The following is a 20,275-nucleotide window of genomic DNA, read 5'->3' as shown; positions in this document are numbered from 1 at the left end:
TTATGTCATATATTGTCACCCAATAAGGTCATAAAAGATCTTTGGGGGCATTTCAACATTTAAAAGCTTTTTTTAATCTGATTTCCCCTGTGACTGGGACTTGTATATTAGCCCCAGTTACAGAGTGAATTCAGCCTCCTGGTTGAATAGCAGGCCTAACTGCGTCTCCTAGAACCCAGCAGCTTCTGTTCTCTTACTACATCTGGCAATTATATGATCACTGGGTCTGGTAAAGGAAGCACCTTTGTGTCTTCCTATTTCTGCATACAGAGTTCTTGTTAAGTGCTGTGTATATAGTGATCGGGAGGACAGTGATGGTAACAAACCATTAGTGTTGAGTGAGCACTAAAATGCTCGGGTGCTCGAAGCTCGGGCAGAGCTCACCGTGATACTCGGATACAATGAGCCCAATGTTAGTCTATGGGAGACCCGAGCATTTTTGCGGCAGCACCCCAGGCAGTCTGTAGAAAACCTAGAAAGTGCCCAAAACGATAGTGACAGTGCTCAAAAAACATGGGGACAGCATGAGGATCGCCCCAGGAAGCACTTCTGACCTCCAGGTCACTGCTGTCAACAACGTGGTCAGAGGTATTAAGCCACTTTTACGGGCTCACAATAAAACGTTCAGAAACGAAACTGAAACTGTTTTCCTGTGAAATATGTTAACCCCTTAACGACCATGGGTCTTTCTGTTTTTGTGTTTTCATTTTTTGCTCCCCTTTTTCCCAGAGCCAGAACTTTTTTAAGTTTCGTTCAATATGGCCATGTGAGGGCTTATTTTTTGTGGGACGAGTTGTACTTTTAAAAGCCATTACTGGTTTTACCATATCATGTGCTGGAAAATGGGAAAAAAATTCCAAGTGCGGTGAAATTGCAAAAAAAATGCAATTCCACAGTTGTTTTTTGGGTCCTTTTTTTTACCACATTCACTGAATGCTAAAACTGACCTGCCATTATTATTCTCCAGGTCATTATGAGTTCGTAGACACCAAACATGTATAGGTTCTTTTTTAGTTAAGTGGTGAAAAAAAATCCAAAGTTTGCTAAAAAAAAAAACGCCATTTTCCGAGACCCATTTTTCGGGATCTGGGGCCGGGTGAGGGCTTATTTTTTGCGCACCGGGTTGACGTTTTTATTGATACTATTTTAAGGTAGATCTGATGTTTTTATCGCCCATTATTGCATTTTATTGCAATGTTGCAGCGACCAAAAAAACGTAAATCTGGCGTTTAGATTTTTTTTCTCGGTACACAGTTTACCGATCTGATTAATTCTTCTTTTATATTGATAGATCGGGCGATTCTGAACGCGGCGATACCAAATATGTGTATGTGGGGTTTTTTTTAAATTATTTTATTTCGAATGGGGCGAAAGGGGGGTGATTTAAACTTTTATATATTTTTTATTTTTTTAATATTTTTAAAAACATTTTTTTTACACTTACTGCATGCTTCAATAGTCTCCATAGGAGACTAGAAGCAGCAGCTGTCTGATTGCTTCTACTGCATACAGGCGATGAGCAGATCGCTTGTATGCAGCAGAAATGCTCACTTGCTATGAGCTCCGACCACTAGGTGGCGCTCATAGCAATTGAGACATGACAACCACAGGGGTCTGCTGCAGACCCTGGGTTGTCATGCCCATCCATTGGTGACTCACGATCACGTGACGGGGTCACCGATGGGCGGGGCTTAGGACGCGCTTCCCGGAAGCGCGAGTTAGATGCCGCTGTCAGAGATTGACAGCGGTATTTAACATGTTAACAGCCGTGGGTGGATTGTGACATGTGCCAGCTGACATGTGCCCGGTTTAGTGCGGGCTCAGCGCCGGAGCCCCCGCTGAACCGGCCTTTCCGACCTGGTGCATACTATTACTGACCTGGTTGGAAAGGGGTTAAGGAACATCCTTTCCAGACTTGTGTATAAGGTAAAATAAATAACCAAAAATAAAAATACTCCTCCACACCTTGGGCTATGTTCACAAGTAGCATTTTTTATGCGTTTTTGCACTTTTGTATTGCTTTCAACCGTGACAAATGCATTCATCGGGAAATGTCATTTTAACATTTTACAACCTTATCTGGCCATGTGCTGTGTGACACATGCATACAGTGCTGAAAAGACATGGGAACAGCATGGGGAAGACCCCTGGAAGCATCTCTGACACCCAGGTCACTGCCTAAACGTGTGCCCATCAGAAGTGATCCTTGCCGCATCAGAAGACTTGCAACTATCCCCGTGCAAGTCCTTGTCCCAGGGCAGTGTTCAATTGTACCTCCCCCATTCCTTGCAATGCAAGCGCAAATATGCAGCCTGCCACCCACCCACCCCCAGGCTGCAATACCATACTGCTTGCTTGCACTTGAAATGGGGCCTTTTAGTTTGGAGGAGGCCGAAGCTGGCCACTACCTCATGGCTGCTTCGGCAGCGAAGTTTCCATACTCAGTCCCAAGCCGCCACTATTTGTCCCAGTAACCTTCCCCACACTTTTCTTAGCCTGGCTTGCTTTAGGGCAGCATTGGACGAGCCCACCAGACAACCAGACTCCTCCGGTGGGCCCTGGCTTCTCCATCAGGGGAGTTGAGAGTGCCAAGGTGAGGAGCATGATGATGATGATAGAAGTTAGCATCTGCTTTGTTTTCTTTTAATGCAAGCGTAAGTGTGCAGCCTGCCACCCACCCACCCCCAGGCCATACTGCTAGCTTGCACTTGAAATGGGGCCTTTTAGTTTGGAGGAGGCCAAAGCTGGCCACTACCTCATGGCTGCTTCGGTGGCCTGGTATCCATACTCAGTCCCCAGCCTCCCGGCCAAGGTCCCCAGTCCCCAGTGCCAAGGTGAGGAGCATGATGATGATGATAGAAGTTAGCATCTGCTTTGTTTTCTTGGAATGCAAGCGCATGTATGTAGTAGTGGCTAGGCCTGAGGTGGTCAGTGTTTTGGCGCATATCCTACCTCCTCCGAGGATTGCTGGATATTTTCCTGCTACTATCCCAGTTCTATGACTCCCGTTAAAACAAAGCTTCAGGTGATAAATGATGGATGAGGTGGTGGCAAAGGAGAAAGAGCAAGAGGAACAGGGACCATTCACATCAATATCAGGCCAGTCAACCACACATGTCTTGTAGGATATGTTTCTGTACCAAAAGGAGCAGTTCGGCTACACAGTTATGGGGCATACAGTGAGTCCAATGCCTGCCAAAAATTTAGAGGCACTCCAATGTCCCTTGGAAGTGACATGGAGGTCAGAGGGCCTTAACTAAACCATTTTTTCCATTTATAGCAACTGGGTCTACTGTGCACTGTTGGCCTAAGCAGTGAATGGAAGGCTTTCCAAAAATTATGAGGAACTGCAATGCCCCTTGAAACAGATGTGGATTGCAGCATACTAAAAACCTTCTACCCATTATTGGGGAGTGGGTCTCCCTTAGTGTTCGCCTATGCATTGAAAAGCAAAAGCTGACTAAAATTAGGAGGAAATGCAATGCCCGTTGGAAGAGGCGTGGAGGTCGCAGTAGCTTAACAAGATGGTTTTAATGCCCCTTGGAAAAGTGGTGGAGGTCACAGTAGCTCAACAAGACGGTTTGAATGCACCTTGGAAGAGTGGTGGAGGTCACAGTAGCTTAACAAGACAGTTTTAATGCCCCTCGGAAGAGACGTGGAGGTCGCAGTAGCTTACCAAGATGGTTTTAATGCCCCTTGGAAAAGTGGTGGAGGTCGCAGTAGCTTAACAAGACGGTTTTAATGCCCCTTACAAGAGCCATACAGTACAGCATCTTAAAAACATTATTCCCATTATTGGGGAGTGGGTCTCCCATAGTCTTTGCTTATGCCTTCCAAGCAAAAGCTGCCAAAAATTAGGAAGGAGGAACTTGCAATGCCCCTTACCAGTGCCATGCAGTACATCATATTACAAACATTATTCCCATTATTGGGAAGTGGGTCTCCCATAGTCTTTGCTTATGCCTTCCAAGCAAAAGCTGCCAAAAATTAGGATGGAAGAACTTGCACTGCCCCTTACAAGAGCCATGCAGTACAGCATATTACAAACATTATTCCCATTATTGGGGAGTGGGTCTCCCATAGTCTTTGCTTATGCCTTCCAAACAAAAGCTGACAAAAATTAGAAGGAAATGCAATGCCCGTTCGAAGAGTCGTGGAGGTTAGAGTTAATTAAAAACAACATTTCAATGCCCTTTGGAAGAGCTGTGGAGTTCAGAGTGGTTTAATAAGACGCTTTTAATGCCCCTCGGAAGAGATGTGGAGGTCCCAGTAGCTTAACAAGACTGTTTTAATGCCCCTCGGAAGAGACGTGGAGGTTGCAGTAGCTTAACAAGACGGTTTCAATGCCCCTAGGAAAAGTGGTGGAGGTCGCAGTAGCTTAACAAGACGGTTTTAATGCCCCTTACAAGACCCATACAGTACAGCATCTTAACAATATTATTCTCATTATTGGGGAGTGGGTCTATAAGTCTTTGCTTATGCCTTCCAAGCAAAAGCTGACAAAAATAAGGATGGAGGAACTTTCAATAACGGCAACACGGACCATGGTCACCCTGGTGGTATAGTGGTGGTGGAGGCTGAGGATAAGGAGAAGAACCGAAAACAGCCGAAATGAGGACGCGTATACCCATGTGTGGGTGTGAAGCGGTGCATGTGAATGAATACACCTCCCGAAATAACACAGTGGATTAGACTTTGTTACTCCGCTATCATTTGGTGGTGATGAGAAGTCTGGCCCAATCCAGCCCTTGTTCATTTTGATAAGGGTCAGCTTGTCAGCATTGTCAGTTAGTGCGCTTATCAGTTATAATTCCCCCAGCGGCACTAAAGACACGCTCCGATAACACGCTAGCGGCAGGGCAGGCCAGGACCTCCAAGGCGTACAGAGCGAGTTCATTCCAAGTGTCCAGCTTGGATACCCAATAATTAAAAGGCACAGAGGAATCACGGGAGGATGCTGGTACGGTCGGCAAGGTACTCCCTCACCATCTTTTGAAACTTTCCACTCCTTGTGAGAGTACCCCGCGCCTCAGGGTCTGTCCGAAGGGAGGGTCTGAGAAAACTGTCCCAGAACGTTGACAGTGTTCCCCTGCCTCTGCTGGATTGGAATTGCATCTCTCTCGCATGTACTCCTTGGTTGGGCAACGAACTGTGACCTCTGCCGCTAGGGTGTTCAGATGGGAATTTTTAACAGTTCTGCAGCAAGGGCCTTCTGGTACTGTCCCATTTTTGTAGACCTCTCCACCTCAGGAATAAGAGAGTGAAAGTTCTCCTTGTAGCGGGGGTCTAAAAGTGTCACCAACCAGTAATGACTGTCACCCAACATTTTGACAACGTGAGGGTCACGGTTAAGGCAGCGTAACATAAAGTCAGCCATGCGTGCCAGACTGGTAACGGGCAAGACTTCCGTGTCCTCACCAAGATGACGACTAACCATGCTCTCCTCCTCCTCCTCCTCCCCCCTGTCCTCAGGCCACCCACGCTGAACCGACGGTATGACAGTTGTACAGGTACTACCGTCTACAGCGCATGATACGAGCTCCTGTTCTTCCTCCTCCTCCTCCTCCTGCTCTCCCTCATTGTCCCCCAATGCACATTGGGATGAGATGAGGCTGGGCTGTGTGTAATCGACCACTACGGCTTCTTGATCCATCTCATCATACTCGGGCTGCAATGCCTCCTCTTTAATTCTCTGCAGAGAGCGTTGCAAAAGACAGACAAGTGGAATGCTGACGCTAATGATGGCGTCATCGCCACTCACCATCTTGGTGGACTCCTCAAAGTTTGTCAAGATGGTACATATGTCAGACATCCAGGTCCACTCCTGAGGTCTTATGTGTGGAGTCTGACCTGAATATCGACGGCCTTGTTGCAGCTGGTACTCCACAACTGCTCTCTTCTGCTCACAAATCCTCTGCAACATGTGGAGGGTAGAGTTCCAATGTGTGGGGACATCACACACCAGTCGGTGTGACGGAAGCTGCAAACGCTGCTGCAACACAGCAAGGGCGGCAGAAGCTGTAGCCAACTTGCGAAACTGAGCTGACAGGCGGCGTACTTTGACGAGCAGATCTGGCAACTCGGGGTACGATTTAAGAAACCACTGAACCACGAGGTTAAGCACATGAGCCAGGCAAGGTACGTATGTGATCTCGCCTCGCCTCAGAGCCGCCACCAGGTTACGGCCATTGTCACACACGACCATGCCTGGATGTAGGTTCAGCGGTCTCAGCCACAGATCTGCCTGCTCTTTCACAGCTGTCCACAACTCACAAGCAGTGTGATGTTTCTCACCTAAGCTTATGAGTTTCAGCACAGCCTGTTGCCGCTTGGCGGAAGCAGTACTCCAGTGTTTCCAGCTTGTAACTGATGTGGTGATATCTGAGATGGAGGCTGAACATGAGGAGGAGGAGGAGGATGATGCGCAGGAGCTGTACACTGTGGGGGCAACTCTGACTGACATAGGGCCCACAATCCTCGGTGTGGGGAGGATGTGTTCCGTCCCAAGGTCCGACTGGGTCCCGGCTTCCACTATGTTTACCCAGTGTGCCGTCAGGGAGATGTACCGTCCCTGGCCACAAGCACTTGTCCACGTGTCCGTTGTCAGGTGGACTCTCCCAGTAACTGCGTTGTTGAGGGCACGGCAGATGTTTTGGGACACAAGCTTGTGTAGTGCGGGGATGGCACACCGGGCAAAATAGTGTCGGCTGGGGACCGAGTACCGAGGGACGGCCACCGCCATAAGGTTGCGGAAGGATTCCATCTCCACCAGCCTAAAAGGCAGCATTTCCAACGCAAGCAGTCGTGAAATGTGCGAATTTAGGACTGTGGTCTGTGGGGTGTTGGCTGCCAATTTCCACTTTCGTTCAAAGGTCTGGGATATGGACAATTGAATGCTGCGGTGGGACGTGGATGTGGACGTTGATGCTGTTTCTTGAGAAACTGCCATAACAAGTGAAGACTGAGAGGAGGGGGCATCTTTGCATGCAGTATGGACAGGGGATTGCCTTGCACACAGAACAGGGGGATCTATTGCACGCACAACAGCGGAAGAAGCAGTGGTGACACCCACTGACACTGGTCGTGGACCCTGGGGTTCACCCCACAAAGTCGGGTGCTTTGCTGCCATGTGCCTGATCATGCTGGTGGTGGTCAGGCTGGTAGTTTTGTCACCCCAGCTGATGCTGGCATGGCAGGTGGTACAAATGGCCTTTTTGGGGTTATCAGCAGAGTCTTTAAAAAAATTCCAGACTCTGGAAGACCTACAGGTTGTACTGGCAACGTCCCTAGTGTTGGTGTTACGGGGAACTGTTGCCTGCCTTCTGTGTGCCTCCACCACACTGTTTCTTCCTGCCTGTTGGGGTACTCTGCCTCACTCACCCTGTGTGCTGCTGGCCTCGCTCTGCATGTCCTCCTGCCACGTTGGGTCAGTTACTAGATCATCCACCACCTCCTCTTCCACTTGCACACGACGATCCTCCTCCTCACTTCTGGGCAATTGTGTTTCGTCATCATCCACCTCTTGTGACAAATTTCCAGCGTCGACTTCCTGTGGCTGTGGCTGTTCAAATATTTGGGCATCACTACATGGGATCTCCTCTTCCACCACTTCAAACGGAGCAGGCAAGGGACACAAATCTGGAAATGGACCAGTGAACAGCTCTTCAGAGTGTCCAAGTGTGGGATCAGTTGCTGTCTTACTACACTCGGCATGGTGAGAGGAAGGAGCATCAGGGTGAGGAGGAGTATGCGGTCGAGACTCACGGCTGCTAAGATTTGACCGTGTGGAAGACAGACCGGAGGTGGTGGTGCCCAGGTAACTGGAAGTATTATCTGCTATCCAATTAATAACCTGTTCACACTGATCAGTTCGCAATACTGGTGTTGTTCTGTGCTTCTCTAGTAATTTGGTCAAGAAGTGGGAGCGAGAAGATGCGGCTGTTGGTTGTGGCACATTTTCACCTTGGCCACTGCCCTGTTCTCTGCACCATCACCAGAACGTCCAGTTCCACGTCCCTTGCCACGCGCCTTGCCCATTGTAAAGGAAGTAAAATAGCTTACACTCGCACTATCAATGGAAAAAGGGTAATAATAAGTAGATTAGAACCGTGGAAGAGGACAACCACAGTTCTTTTTCTCTGGCCTACACCCGACTCTTTTAAACAATCTGAACAATCAGGGAGAAACTATTACTGTTTTTCTTTACGGAAAAAATACCAAAAGCTGAATAATAGAGATTTTTTACCGTGGAATGGCAAAACCACAGTTATTGTTTAATCTTACAGCAAAGAAAGTGAAAAACCTGCACCACCTGCAAGCAGCTGCAATAGTCAGTGCGAAGCTGAACATGTACAATGCAGACACCTAAATAGGACTTAGTAACATTTCAGGTACAAAAGCTCATAAAAAAGTTTAAACAGTCCAAAATAACCATAAGAAAGAAAAATGAGCTGCACTCACCAGTCCTTAAAAGCAGTATCTTTATTCCATAAGGATAAAAAGTCCGGCAAGCAGGGAGAGCGGGGAAGAAAAAAGCAGACAACAGCTGTTTCGCGTGAAGACGCTTCTACAGGTCTGTGTTACACACAAAACATGACATCACATCCTTTATTTGCAAATTAAGCAAGAACACATGATCACAAAAGTAAAAAAACACAAATCAGAACAGAATCATAAAAACATAGAAAAATCCAGACGATCATTTAAGCCTAATGGACCATTAGCATTCAGGCGAACGATCCATTTAGTTTCGATTTGAAGCATCAGCTTATTCAGATTGCCACCTCTACTGGGAAAATGAAGCTGTTCTAAGCCAGCAAATCTCAATGATTTAGGGTTAGCATTATGAAATTCAGTAACATGCTTAATAAATCTTTTGGAGCCCTTTTGGGTTTCTAGGGAATGTAAATGCTCCCTGATCCTAATAAATAAAGAACATATAGTCTTCGCTATATAAAAAAAAATTACAAGGACAAAAAATTACATAAACAATATTCTTGGACCTACAGGTAATGAAATCCTTAACAAAATGTGTAATCGGGCCAATACGCAAGGGATTAGTCGTGAGGTGATGATTACAAAAAGAACAAGAACCGCATCTAAAATTCCCAGAGGGGTATACCAGACAATTTTAAATAGATATATTTGTTGCTGAACAGTGAGCGACACACTCAAACTGTTTTTTTTAGGTAAAAATGACCCAAAAGTGGATAATACAGAGGTTTGAACCGTGGAACTGCAAAACTACACTTCTATTTCTCTGGCCTACACCGGACTATTTTCAACAAATATATTTGTGTCTGAACAATCAGGGAGACACTATTAATTTTTTTTTTTTTACGGCGAAAAATGCCAAAAGCAGGATAATATTGATTTTTTACCGTGGAACGGCAAAACCAGTTATAATTTACTGGTGTATACCAGACTCTTTTAAACAGATATATTGGTGTCTGAACAATCAGGAGACACTATTACTGTTTTTCTTTACGGAAAAAATACCAAAAGCTGGATAATAGAGATTTTTTACCGTGAAACCACAGTTATAATTTACTGGTGTATTCCAGACTCTTTTAAACAGATATATTTGTGTCTGAACAATCAGGAGACACTATTACTGTTTTTCTTTACGGCAAAAAATGCCAAAAGCAGGATAATAGAGATTTTTCACAGTGGAACTGCAAAACCACAGTTCTATTTCTCAGGCCTACACCAGACTATTTTCAACAGATATATTTGTGTCTGAACAATCAGGAGACACTAGTACTGTTTTTCTTTACGGCAAAAAATGCCAAAAGCAGGATAATAGAGATTTTTCACCGTGGAACTGCAAAACCACAGTTATAATTTACTGCTGTATACCAGACTCTTTTAAACAGATATATTGGTGTCTGAACAATCAGGGGACACTATTACTGTTTTTCTTTATGGGAAAAAATACCAAAAGCTGGATAATAGAGATTTTTTACAGTGGAACAGCAAAACCACAGTTATAATTTACTGGTGTATACCAGACTTTTTTAAGTAGATATATTTGCCGCTGAACAGTGAGCGACACACTCAAACTGTTTTTTTTAGGTAAAAATGGCCCAAAAGTGGATAATACAGAGGTTTGAACTGTGGAACTCCAAAACCACACTTCTATTTCTCTGGCCTACACCAGACTATTTTCAACAAATATATTTGCGTCTGAACAATCAGGAGACACTATTACTGTTTTTCTTTATTGCAAAAAATGCCAAAAGGAGGATAATAGAGATTTTTCACAGTTGGACTGCAAAACCATATTTCTATTTCTCGGGCCTACACCAGACTATTTTCAACAGATATATTTGTGTCTGAACAATCAGGAGACACTATTACTGTTTTTCTTTACGGCAAAAAATGTCAAAAGCAGGATAATAGAGATTTTTCACCGTGGAACTGCAAAACCACAGTTATAATTTACTGGTGTATACCAGACTCTTTTAAACAGATATATTGGTGTCTGAACAATTAGGAGACACTATTACTGTTTTTCTTTACGGAAAAAATACCAAAAGCTGGATAATAGAGATTTTTACCGTGGAACGGCAAAACCACAGTTATAATTTACTGGTGTATACCAGACTTTTTTAAATAGATATATTTGGGGCTGAACAGTGAGCGACACACTCAAACTGGGTTTTTTTAGGTCAAAATGACCCAAAAGTGGATAATACAGAGGTTTGAACCGTGGAACTGCAAAACCACACTTCTATTTCTCTGGCCTACGCCAGACTATTTTCAACAAATATATTTGTTTCTGAACAATAAGGGAGACACTATTACAGTTTTTTTTTTACGGCAAAACATGCCAAAAGCAGGATAATAGAGATTTTTTTACGGTGGAACAGCAAAACCACAGTTATAATTTACTGGTGTATACCAGACTTTTTTAAATAGATATACACTCCCTGACAGAAGTTATGTCGCTTATCCATGTTATGTAAATAAAAGCTTATAACCTGACGTTAAATTCATCCATTGGTTTTATAAATTACTCTTTTGAAAGCTGAAACCCTCCCAAATTTGGTTTAGGTAAAGAAAATAAATTGGCAGCAATGCTGAAATATTGATGATATAATGAACACAGAATGGTCATTTGGCAAGACAAAAGTTTTGTCACCTGGTCATATAATGCACCCAATCCTAGTTTACATCCTCACCAGTGCTAAGTAAATGATCAGTTAATTAGTGGGTGTGTATAAAAAGAAACTCAGCACCCCAAACCGTCACTTGAACTGCAACTTGAGCTCTGACAACATGCCAAAAATCCACCCTGCGACCAAAGCCTTGATTATCAAGAGGCTGAAGACCAGAGCCACTGCAGAAGTGGCTGGCATCTTTAATGTGTCTCAGCGTCAAGTACAAAGAATTATAAAAAGATTTGAAGAGACTGGAGATGTGTTTGACAAGCCCAGGTCCGGCAGACCCCGCAAGACAACTGCTCAGGAGGAATGTTTGTTGGTTAGAAAATCCAAAGCAAGCCCCTCTTCCACTGCAGCAGAGCTCCAACAGGCCTGGTCACCTCAAGTCCCTGTGTCAACTAGAAAAGTTTGTAGGATTCTGTCTCGAAATGGCCTCCATGGTTGAATCAGTGCCCAGAAGCCAGCACTAAACAAAAGGCAAATAAAAAACAGTGTGGCATTTGCAAAGTCCCACAGCCTGCTAAACAGATGGATGCTGGAAAAGAGGCAGAAGGTGGATTTCTCTGATGAATCTTCAGTAGAATTACACCACAGCCGCTTCAAATACTGCAGGAGACCTACTGGAGCCCGTATGGATCCAAAATACAGTTAAATTTGGTGGTGGAAAGATCATGGTCTGGGGTTACATTCAGTATGGGAGTGTGTGAAACATTTGCAAGGTGGAAGGCAATATCAATAGCCTAAAATATCAAGAAGTATTAGCTACCTCTTACATTCTAAATCATAAAAGGGGTCAAATTCTGCACCAGGATGGTGCTCCATCTCATACATCCATCTCTACAACAAAGTTCCTCCAGGCAAAAAAGATCAAGGTGCTCAAGGACTGGCCAGCTCAGTCACCGGACATGAACATCATTGAGCATGTTTGGGGTAGGATGAAAGAAGAAGCTTGGAAGACAAAGCCAAAGAATCTAGATGAACTATGGGAGGCATGTAAGACTGCATTCTTTGCTATTCCTGATGACTTCATTAATAAATTGCATGAATCATTGTTGAACCGCATGGATGCAGTCCTTCAAGCTCATGGAAGTCACACAAAATATTAAATATGACTCTAATAGCACCACAACTTCATTCACCAATGTTATGCATCATATATTTGTATTTTAAGATAATTATTTGTTTGATTATCACATTACTTTCTGTGGGCGACAAAACTTTTGTCTTGCCAAAATCTGACCATTCTGTGTTCATTAAATGATCAATATTTCAGCATTGATGCCAACTTATTTTCTTAACCTATACCAAATTTGAGAGGGTTTCAGCTTTCAAAAGAGTAATTTATAAAACCAATGGATGAATTTAACGTCAGGTTATAAGCTTTTATTTACATAACATGGATAAGCGACATAGCTTCTGTCAGGGAGTGTATTTGCCGCTGAACAGTGAGCGACACACTCAAACAGTTTTTTTTTAGGTAAAAATGGCCCAAAAGTGGATAATACAGAGGTTTGAACAGTAGAACTGCAAAACCACACTTCTATTTCTCTGGCTTACACCAGACTCTTTTAAAAAAATATATTTGTGTCTGAACTGTCACAGACACACTTTTTTTTTTTCTTTGGGGGGGGGGGGGTGGGGACACCAAAAGGTTAATAAGATGGGTATTTGTACAGTGTGAAGGAGGAAAAAAAAAAAAGAGGATTTAGATGAAAAAAAAAAGGATTTTTCCTGGCCCCCGAGACCTGGAGCTAAGTCCAGCAATTTCAGCAACAGGAGCACACAGGACTGTAATGCAGCATTTGCTGGTATAACCACTGCGTCTCCTATACAGCCTGCCTGCCTGATATCTGGGATGGATATTAGTCCTGAGAAGGACTGTTTGTTTGATCTGGCAGCCTTTACAGACCCTACACTAACTATTTCACAGTATATATCTCTCCCTAAATCAGCAGCGCTGTCCCTACACTGTCTGATCCCAGCCGTCTGTGTCCAAGATGGCGGCACCCGATTTTAAATACTGGAAGTGACGCTGTGCGGCCAGCCAATCAATGTAATGCCCACAACCAACATGGCTGTGGCATTACAGTGACTGGCTGGCAATCCCTGCATGTTCATTGGCTCTGTAAAGAGCGCCAAACATGCAGGGCGGAGACCCGAGCTCCCGCCCGAGTAACCCGGAAATGCTCGGTGCTCACCGAACATCCCGAGTAGCGTGATGCTCGGGCGAGTACCGAGCAATGTCGAGCATGTTCGCTCAACACTACAAACCATAACTGCCTCCTCTCTGGGGAGTCCAGTTGCGGCTGATAGCTGGCTCAATGCTACAATCATGCAGTGACGTTTTAGAATGTTTAGGAAGTAGTTAAAATGGAACTGTACTTTCAACAAACTGCATAAATCAATAATACAGAAAAATATAAGAGTACTGTATAATATATTTTATAAGAAGAATCTGTGTTTTTGTTAGGAAATTCTTGCATGTGTAACAGCTGTTTAACAGCCATGACACATGCAGCCGCGGCGGCACTAACATAGATGCCGAGCACGCCGCAAATACTCGGCGAGAATCCGAGCATGCTTGCCGAAAGCGTTAACAATACACGCTCGATCAACACTATTCCCCACTAATCAGACACTTCTTCTCCTGCCCACTGCCTCTTGGACTCATCCACTCTAGAAAAAGAGCTCCAATCCATACATCAATCCTCAAAGATTGTAAGTTTGCGAGCAGGGCCCTCACTCCTCTTGTATCTGTTGAATTATGTGTTACTCTGTAATATGTGATATTGTCGGTACAAGTCTCCGCTGAATTGTAAAATGCTGCGGAATATGTTGGTGCTGTAGAAATAAAAATTATTATTATTATCTGACTCAAGACCAGACAGACTGCCAGCACAGTGAGGTATCAGTTTACAGCTCCAAAAATAGTTTATGGAGAGTGGAATGGGGGGGGGGGGAAACAAGCAGAGGGAGGCACAAAAAGATCGTGCTGAGCTTTCTAAGAAGTCTGTTACCACACTGCAGACCTGATTGACATTCAGACGACTCAGTATTGTATAATTTTCTCCGTGTTGCTGTTGCTTATATCTGTGTTTTAAAAAGTAAATGAAGAGCAGAAATCCATCTCTGTGTGCTGCTTTGTACGGCAGAAATCTTAGCAGCTAGTCTCCTCCCTCAGCTCCGAGTAAATTGCAAATTAAGAACTAGATCTTGCAGAAGGAAAAACAGGTACAAGTCATATAAATGCCAGAAAGGTTATTCCTCATAACCACACACAGGACAGTTTATTCTGAAAAATTACTTGAAAGTACGATTACCCTTTAACTCTAAACTCCAGGAAAATTATGAAAATCATATCAGTAATTTACCATATGTGTAATTATCATCTTTCTCTTTTGTATCACTGGGAATAGTATGCTGTTTGTAACTTTACAGACCAAGACTGATAAATGTCCTATGGACTCACCACTATAAACCTTACTGTTTATTTCCACAGATGCTCCTCACATTGACTGTGACATTAAAGCAGGCAAAATAGTCAACCCAGAGTTCCTTGCAAAGTGTCCAGCAGGTTGCCAAGAAGGGAAGCATCGTGTATATGGCACAGACATATATGCCTCTTTTTCCAGCATCTGCACAGCTGCCATTCACAGGTCTGCAGGTTTGAACAAGTGTTAATTCTATTTTCCACATGATCACAACATGAACACCCATGATTACATTACATGTGATTTCATTACACGTGATGATTACATTATGGATAACATTATATTGAAAACGAGGTTAATATATTTTTACAGCGGTGTAATTGACAACTCAGGAGGGAAGATTCTTGTTCGGAAAGTCGCTGGGCAATCTGGTTACAAGGGAAGCTTCTCAAATGGGATACGATCGCTTTCTCTTCCTCGTTGGAAAGAGTCCTTTGTCGTAGCAGGTAAAAGCCTAGAAATGTTGCACACTGCTTATCTTCCATTATTGTTTAAAGAGAGTTACAGAAGCAGCTTAGCTCAGTCACTCTCTGCTGCTTCCGCCATAGATTGAAGAATGGACATTTATTCCTCTTTAAGCCAAGAGGGACTGAGATGGGAATAACTCTTTAAAGAGAACCAATCATCTCCAAAAATGCTATTTATCTGTAGATATAATGGGAATCTGAAGGCAATTAGCATTTAAATCATGTCTGGCAGAGTAACTGGAACAATGGCTACAGGGAGAAAATTAAATTCTATCCTCCCTGAAGCCACTCGCTTCCAGTCTATGGGGTGGTGAATGGAGTTGTTATACTCTCAGCTCAGTAGACATTGAGCATGCTGTAATCACTACCTGGCACTTTGATTGACAGCCGACTCTGCAGCGTGTTCATGTGTTCAGCGTGTGTGTGCAGTGTGTGTGTGCAGAGCCAGCTGTCAATCAAGGTGCAGGGTAATATGAGAGGGCATGGCTCACTGTGTAAGTGACCGGTGACTATAATCACTCCCTGCACCAATGACTGGAAACAAGTCTTTGCAAGGAGAATATAGCGTAATTTTCTCCCTTTAGCTGCGCTTCCCATAAGCCTTCCAGACATGATTGTGACGCGCCCCTGGGCCTGTGTCGCGCTGCGTTGCGCACGCGGGAGCTTACCCGGAGCCGGATCTGTTTAGGGTTGTAGTCTCGTGGCGGTGACCCGGTCCGTGCCCAGGGAGTCAAACTGGATGGCAGTCTGTTAGCGGTAGAAAATGGTTGATGACTACGCCACCCGTTGAATGCAGCCAGGGGGCTGCTGCTGCAGGGCAGACCGCTGAGGCCGGTGGAAGGATGGTGCAGCGTGATAGTATAACCCCCAACGGGAGGGGTATGGCCTCAGGGCAGCCGACGTGGATGATGGGGGTAGCAGGAACCACTCAGAGACGGTATGGTAGCGTTCAGGGTCTTTACTGGTAACAACGATAGACCCTCCCGGAGTACTTGCTAGCGAACGGGGCCTGGTCAGTCCTTGAGCAGATGGGATCTCCCCTGGCCAGGCGTAGTTGTAGGCCTCCCAAGCTGACTGTACTCTTCTGGCTACCTTGCTAGAAGCTGATGTAAGTAGCCCACGTCCCTGAGTGTACCGTGTGGTGCTCACCCGTATGGCCGGTGACTCGGGGCCTTCTAATGGCTTCCGCTCCACGATGGCGGTGCTGGTCCCACGCGTGTGACCGGGCCTTCGGGCTTCTGGGCCAGGGGACCTGAAATCCCCTGCCTGACGGATTCTGCTGCTGGGTAGAAGTTAGTCCCCACAGCCTCGGACTCCGGGTCCGGTAAAGAATCTTCTTAGTCAGGGCGAGCTCTTTAGCTGCCAGCCCCTGACTCCTTGTGACTCTGCTGCTTCCTATGCTGCTCTTGTCTCTACTCTTCCTGGACTCACTAACCCTGCCTCAGCCCCGGGTTTATACAGGGGAAGTTCTTCCCCTCCCAAGGCTGGGCAGGAGGTGTGGCATGCACAGGATCCCTGACCAAAGGACCTCCCACCTGCTCTCAGACGTAATATCTCTATCACTGTGACAACCAGACCCCTGGGGTGTCACAATTGAAACACTATTTACCTGCAGATTTACCACTATATATTTTTGGAGGAGACAAGTTCTTTTTAAAGGGAACTAGTGATGTGAAAAAACGCTATTAAGCTGAAGATATGTGGTTAAACTGCAAGTTAATAGCTTTCTGAACCCGTGCGACGGCTTCACTGAGAACCCTGCTACTGGGAGGAAATTAAAGGGGTATTCTCATCTCCAAGATCTTATCCCAATATCTAGTAGGTATAATAATAATATTAGCATTTACCTCCAATTAGAAATGTAGTATAGTTTTTTCAGATTCGCTATGTCTCTTTCCTCATGTGCAGGCATTGCAGGACCTTAGGTATCCATGGTTATGACCACTAGCAGCTAGCTAACTAACTGTCACTATATCAGTGGTCGTAACCATAGATACCTAAGGTTCTGCAATGCCTGCACATGAGGATAGAGACATAGCAAATCAGAAAAACTATAGTACATTTATAATTGGAGGTATTTGCTAATATTATTATTATACCTATATATTGGGATAGGATCTTGGAGATGGGAATACCCCTTTAACTCTTTTCCTCCCAACAGCCTCGGGCTTTTAGTCATAGTGGCGCTACTGGCACAGCATCAGTCATCGCATAGTACATAGTGAGCGGTGGCTGAAACCATAGCCTGACACTGACTGATAGTCAACTCTACAGTGTATCAGTTCTGAGCAGTGACTGAAGCCATGCCGGCGGTGGCGCTTGTATGACTGAAAGCCGTAGGCTGCCGGGAGGAAGAAAGTTAATTTCATTCTGGCAGCTGGGCTTTCAGTACAGCGACTGCACAGTTTCGCAATTATATTAACCTGCAGATTAACCCAATATCTGCTGGTTAATAGCATTTTTTGACATGTCACGTTTCCTTAAAGGGGTTGTCCAGTCAAAAGTGATAAGTCTGCGGTCACTCTGAGTGACTGCAGACTTATGAATCCCCCCCAGTGCAGGCACTGTGCGCTGCGGGGATTCGCTGGTATGAGTCCTGGGACCGGAGACTATGTATATATTATGCATACCCCCAGCCATTCAGTGCAACCTCGCTCCATACACTTGTATGGAGCGAAGCCACGCCCCGTCTAGTGATGTGGGCAGCCATTAGGCACGTCTGACTAGAAGGCGCAGCCTCACTCAATACAAGTGTATGGAAGGGTGAGGCCGCGCCCACTGGCCGGGGTATGTATAACACATACATACCCTCTGTTACCGGGTCTCATACCGGCGAATCCACGGAGCACACAATGCCTCGGGGGGGAATCCATAAGTCTGCAGTAACACAGAGTGACTGCAGACTTATCACTTTTGACCGGACAACCCCTATAAGGACTGGCAAATCTTGACTTTCAAGACCAACTGATTTCTTTTCCCTGTCACATGTCACAAGCCATAACAGTGAAAACAGGTATTATAACGTAAATTGTGATTTATTTTTACAGCATTCACTAAGAGGTAGAAACAACATGTTCACTTCTTTCTGTGGGTCAGTTTAATTACGGCAGTATCAATTTTTTGAGTTTTTGTATGCTTTACTATTATTCAATCATGACAACTTTGAAACGTTGCAGCATTCTGAGCCCTGACTTCTTTTTTTCAGTCATGCTTGAAATATAGCAGTTATTTGTACTATATTGTTTTATTTTGTTGAACATTTCTAAATCATTATTAATTTTATGAATTTCTTTTTTTTTTTTTAATCCATATTTTCTTTTTTCCTTTTTTAGTCCCAATAGTAGACTTGCCTATGCGGTCATATCATAACCATCACAAACATGACTTAACACTCTGAAACACCTGGATTATAGAATATTATTAGTGCCTAACAGACATAAACAGTTTACAGCTCTGTGAGTCTTCTAGGCTCCCAGGTGTCATGTAATCCCATTGACAATCCATGATCAGGACGCTGGGGCTAACCACATTGTGCCAGCACTGTTCAAGTATGGCGCTAGTGTAATATGATGGTTGATTAAACAAAAATGTTTGGGTGGATCTTGAAAGTATGAAAGAGGAACTTCGATTTCCATCTGATTTTGGTCTAAAATTGATAAATCAAAAGCCATACTGTCTGAACCAGGTCTAATTCCATTTTAATATTGCTGGTATTGTTTGGTCAGTGGCTGCTCCTACAATACTTCTCCCTTATGAATGTTTTTCTTCTGTACTTTTGGTTATTGTTTTTTTCTAAATTCTATAATTGTCTAAGCAAACGTCTACTTTTTATTAAAAGCTAAAATATTGTGCACAGATTTATTTCTTAATATATGTTTATAGTAATTAGAAAGCTGGTATTTTGTTATATTGTTATTATTATTATTGTTTATTTTTAGAGCATCATTAATTCCATGGTTCTGTACATGAGAAGGGGTAACATACAAGATGCAGATATAAACTACAGTGAACAAACTAACAATGACAGACAGGTACAGAGGAGAGAGGGCCCTGCCCTTGAGAGCTTACAGTTTACGAGATAATGGGAAAGGAGACAGTAGGTTGAGGGGGTTGCGACAGCTCCTATAGTGGTCAAAAGGCAACTCCAGTGGTGGTCAGGAGGTAGCTCCAGTGGTGGTCAGGAGGTAACTCCAGTGGTAAGGAGGCTGCTCCGGTGGTGGTCAGGAGGCAGCTCCGGTGGTGGTCAGGAGGCAGCTTCGGGGGTGGTCAGGAGGCACCTCCAGTGGTGGTGGTCAGGAGGTTGCTCCGATGGTGGTCAAGAGGCAGCTCTGGTGGTGGTGGTCAGGAGGATGCTTGGTGGAGGTCAGGAGGCAAATGGGTTACTGCAGGCTGTAAGCTTGCTTGAAAAGATGCGTCTTCAAGTTTCGTCTGAATTTTCCGAAACTGGCTGATAATCGGTCATATTGGGGCACCGAATTCCAGAGTATGGGGGATGCTCAGGAGAAATCTTAGAGGCAATTAGGTGAGGAATGTATATTAATGGTTTGGTTGAGGTGTTAAAGTTTCTGACAGATTCCCTTAAAGTTGATAAGCAATATACACTTTCACAAACCAAGTCTGGCTAAACCAAACTTGGTAATTAGGACATACCAAGAAATGTTAATCTCATTTACAGGAAAATAAGAGACAGAACTAATATATAATATTACAACCATATTATCTTGATTATTTATAGATAGCCATCATTGTGTACCTACATTCATATTCTTAATGTTCACCTTGTATTCCAGCACCTTGTGTGAAATCACAGGTTTCTTAACCTGAATCAGCATATATTCTAAAGTAGGGGTAATCATGCCAATTTATCACGATAAAGCAAGTTCTTGTTTATGATCCTAGCGGCTGGTATCACACAACAGTATAAAAAATCGATCCGATTTTCATCCAGAAAAGTGGGAAGATTTTTTGGTCACTTGGCATCTGTGTGCAATCCGATTTTTTTACAGTAGCATCTATTAATCATTTACAAGACCATTTACAGTTTTCTATTTTACGAAATTGCATCTGATGCTTTACTGTGGCAACCAATTTTTTTCTCGCACCCATAGGCTTGAATGGGTGAGTCTCATCCGATTTCAGAATCAAATTGCAG

At 44.2% G+C, this 20,275-nt stretch overlaps 1 protein-coding gene across 3 annotated transcripts in view; it reads left to right on the top strand.

Annotated features, from left to right (window-relative positions):
- Positions 1-20,275, top strand: part of VIT (vitrin) — a 326,453-nt gene that overhangs the window by 192,184 nt on the left and 113,994 nt on the right. For all 3 annotated transcript variants that reach the window (XM_073672665.1, XM_073672664.1, XM_073672663.1), the window contains exons 4-5: positions 14,665-14,821; positions 14,969-15,102. In XM_073672665.1, coding sequence (XP_073528766.1) covers positions 14,665-14,821; positions 14,969-15,102 — 291 coding nt within the window. The remainder of the gene's footprint in view (positions 1-14,664; positions 14,822-14,968; positions 15,103-20,275) is intronic.

The sequence above is a fragment of the Phyllobates terribilis genome, unplaced genomic scaffold (genome assembly GCF_046119375.1).
Source record: "Phyllobates terribilis strain yellow unplaced genomic scaffold, ASM4611937v1 Scaffold_3__8_contigs__length_932513732, whole genome shotgun sequence".
NCBI lineage: Eukaryota > Metazoa > Chordata > Amphibia > Anura > Dendrobatidae > Phyllobates > Phyllobates terribilis.
Note: the sequence above shows the minus strand (reverse complement) of the source record. Positions and strands in the feature narration are given on the sequence as shown.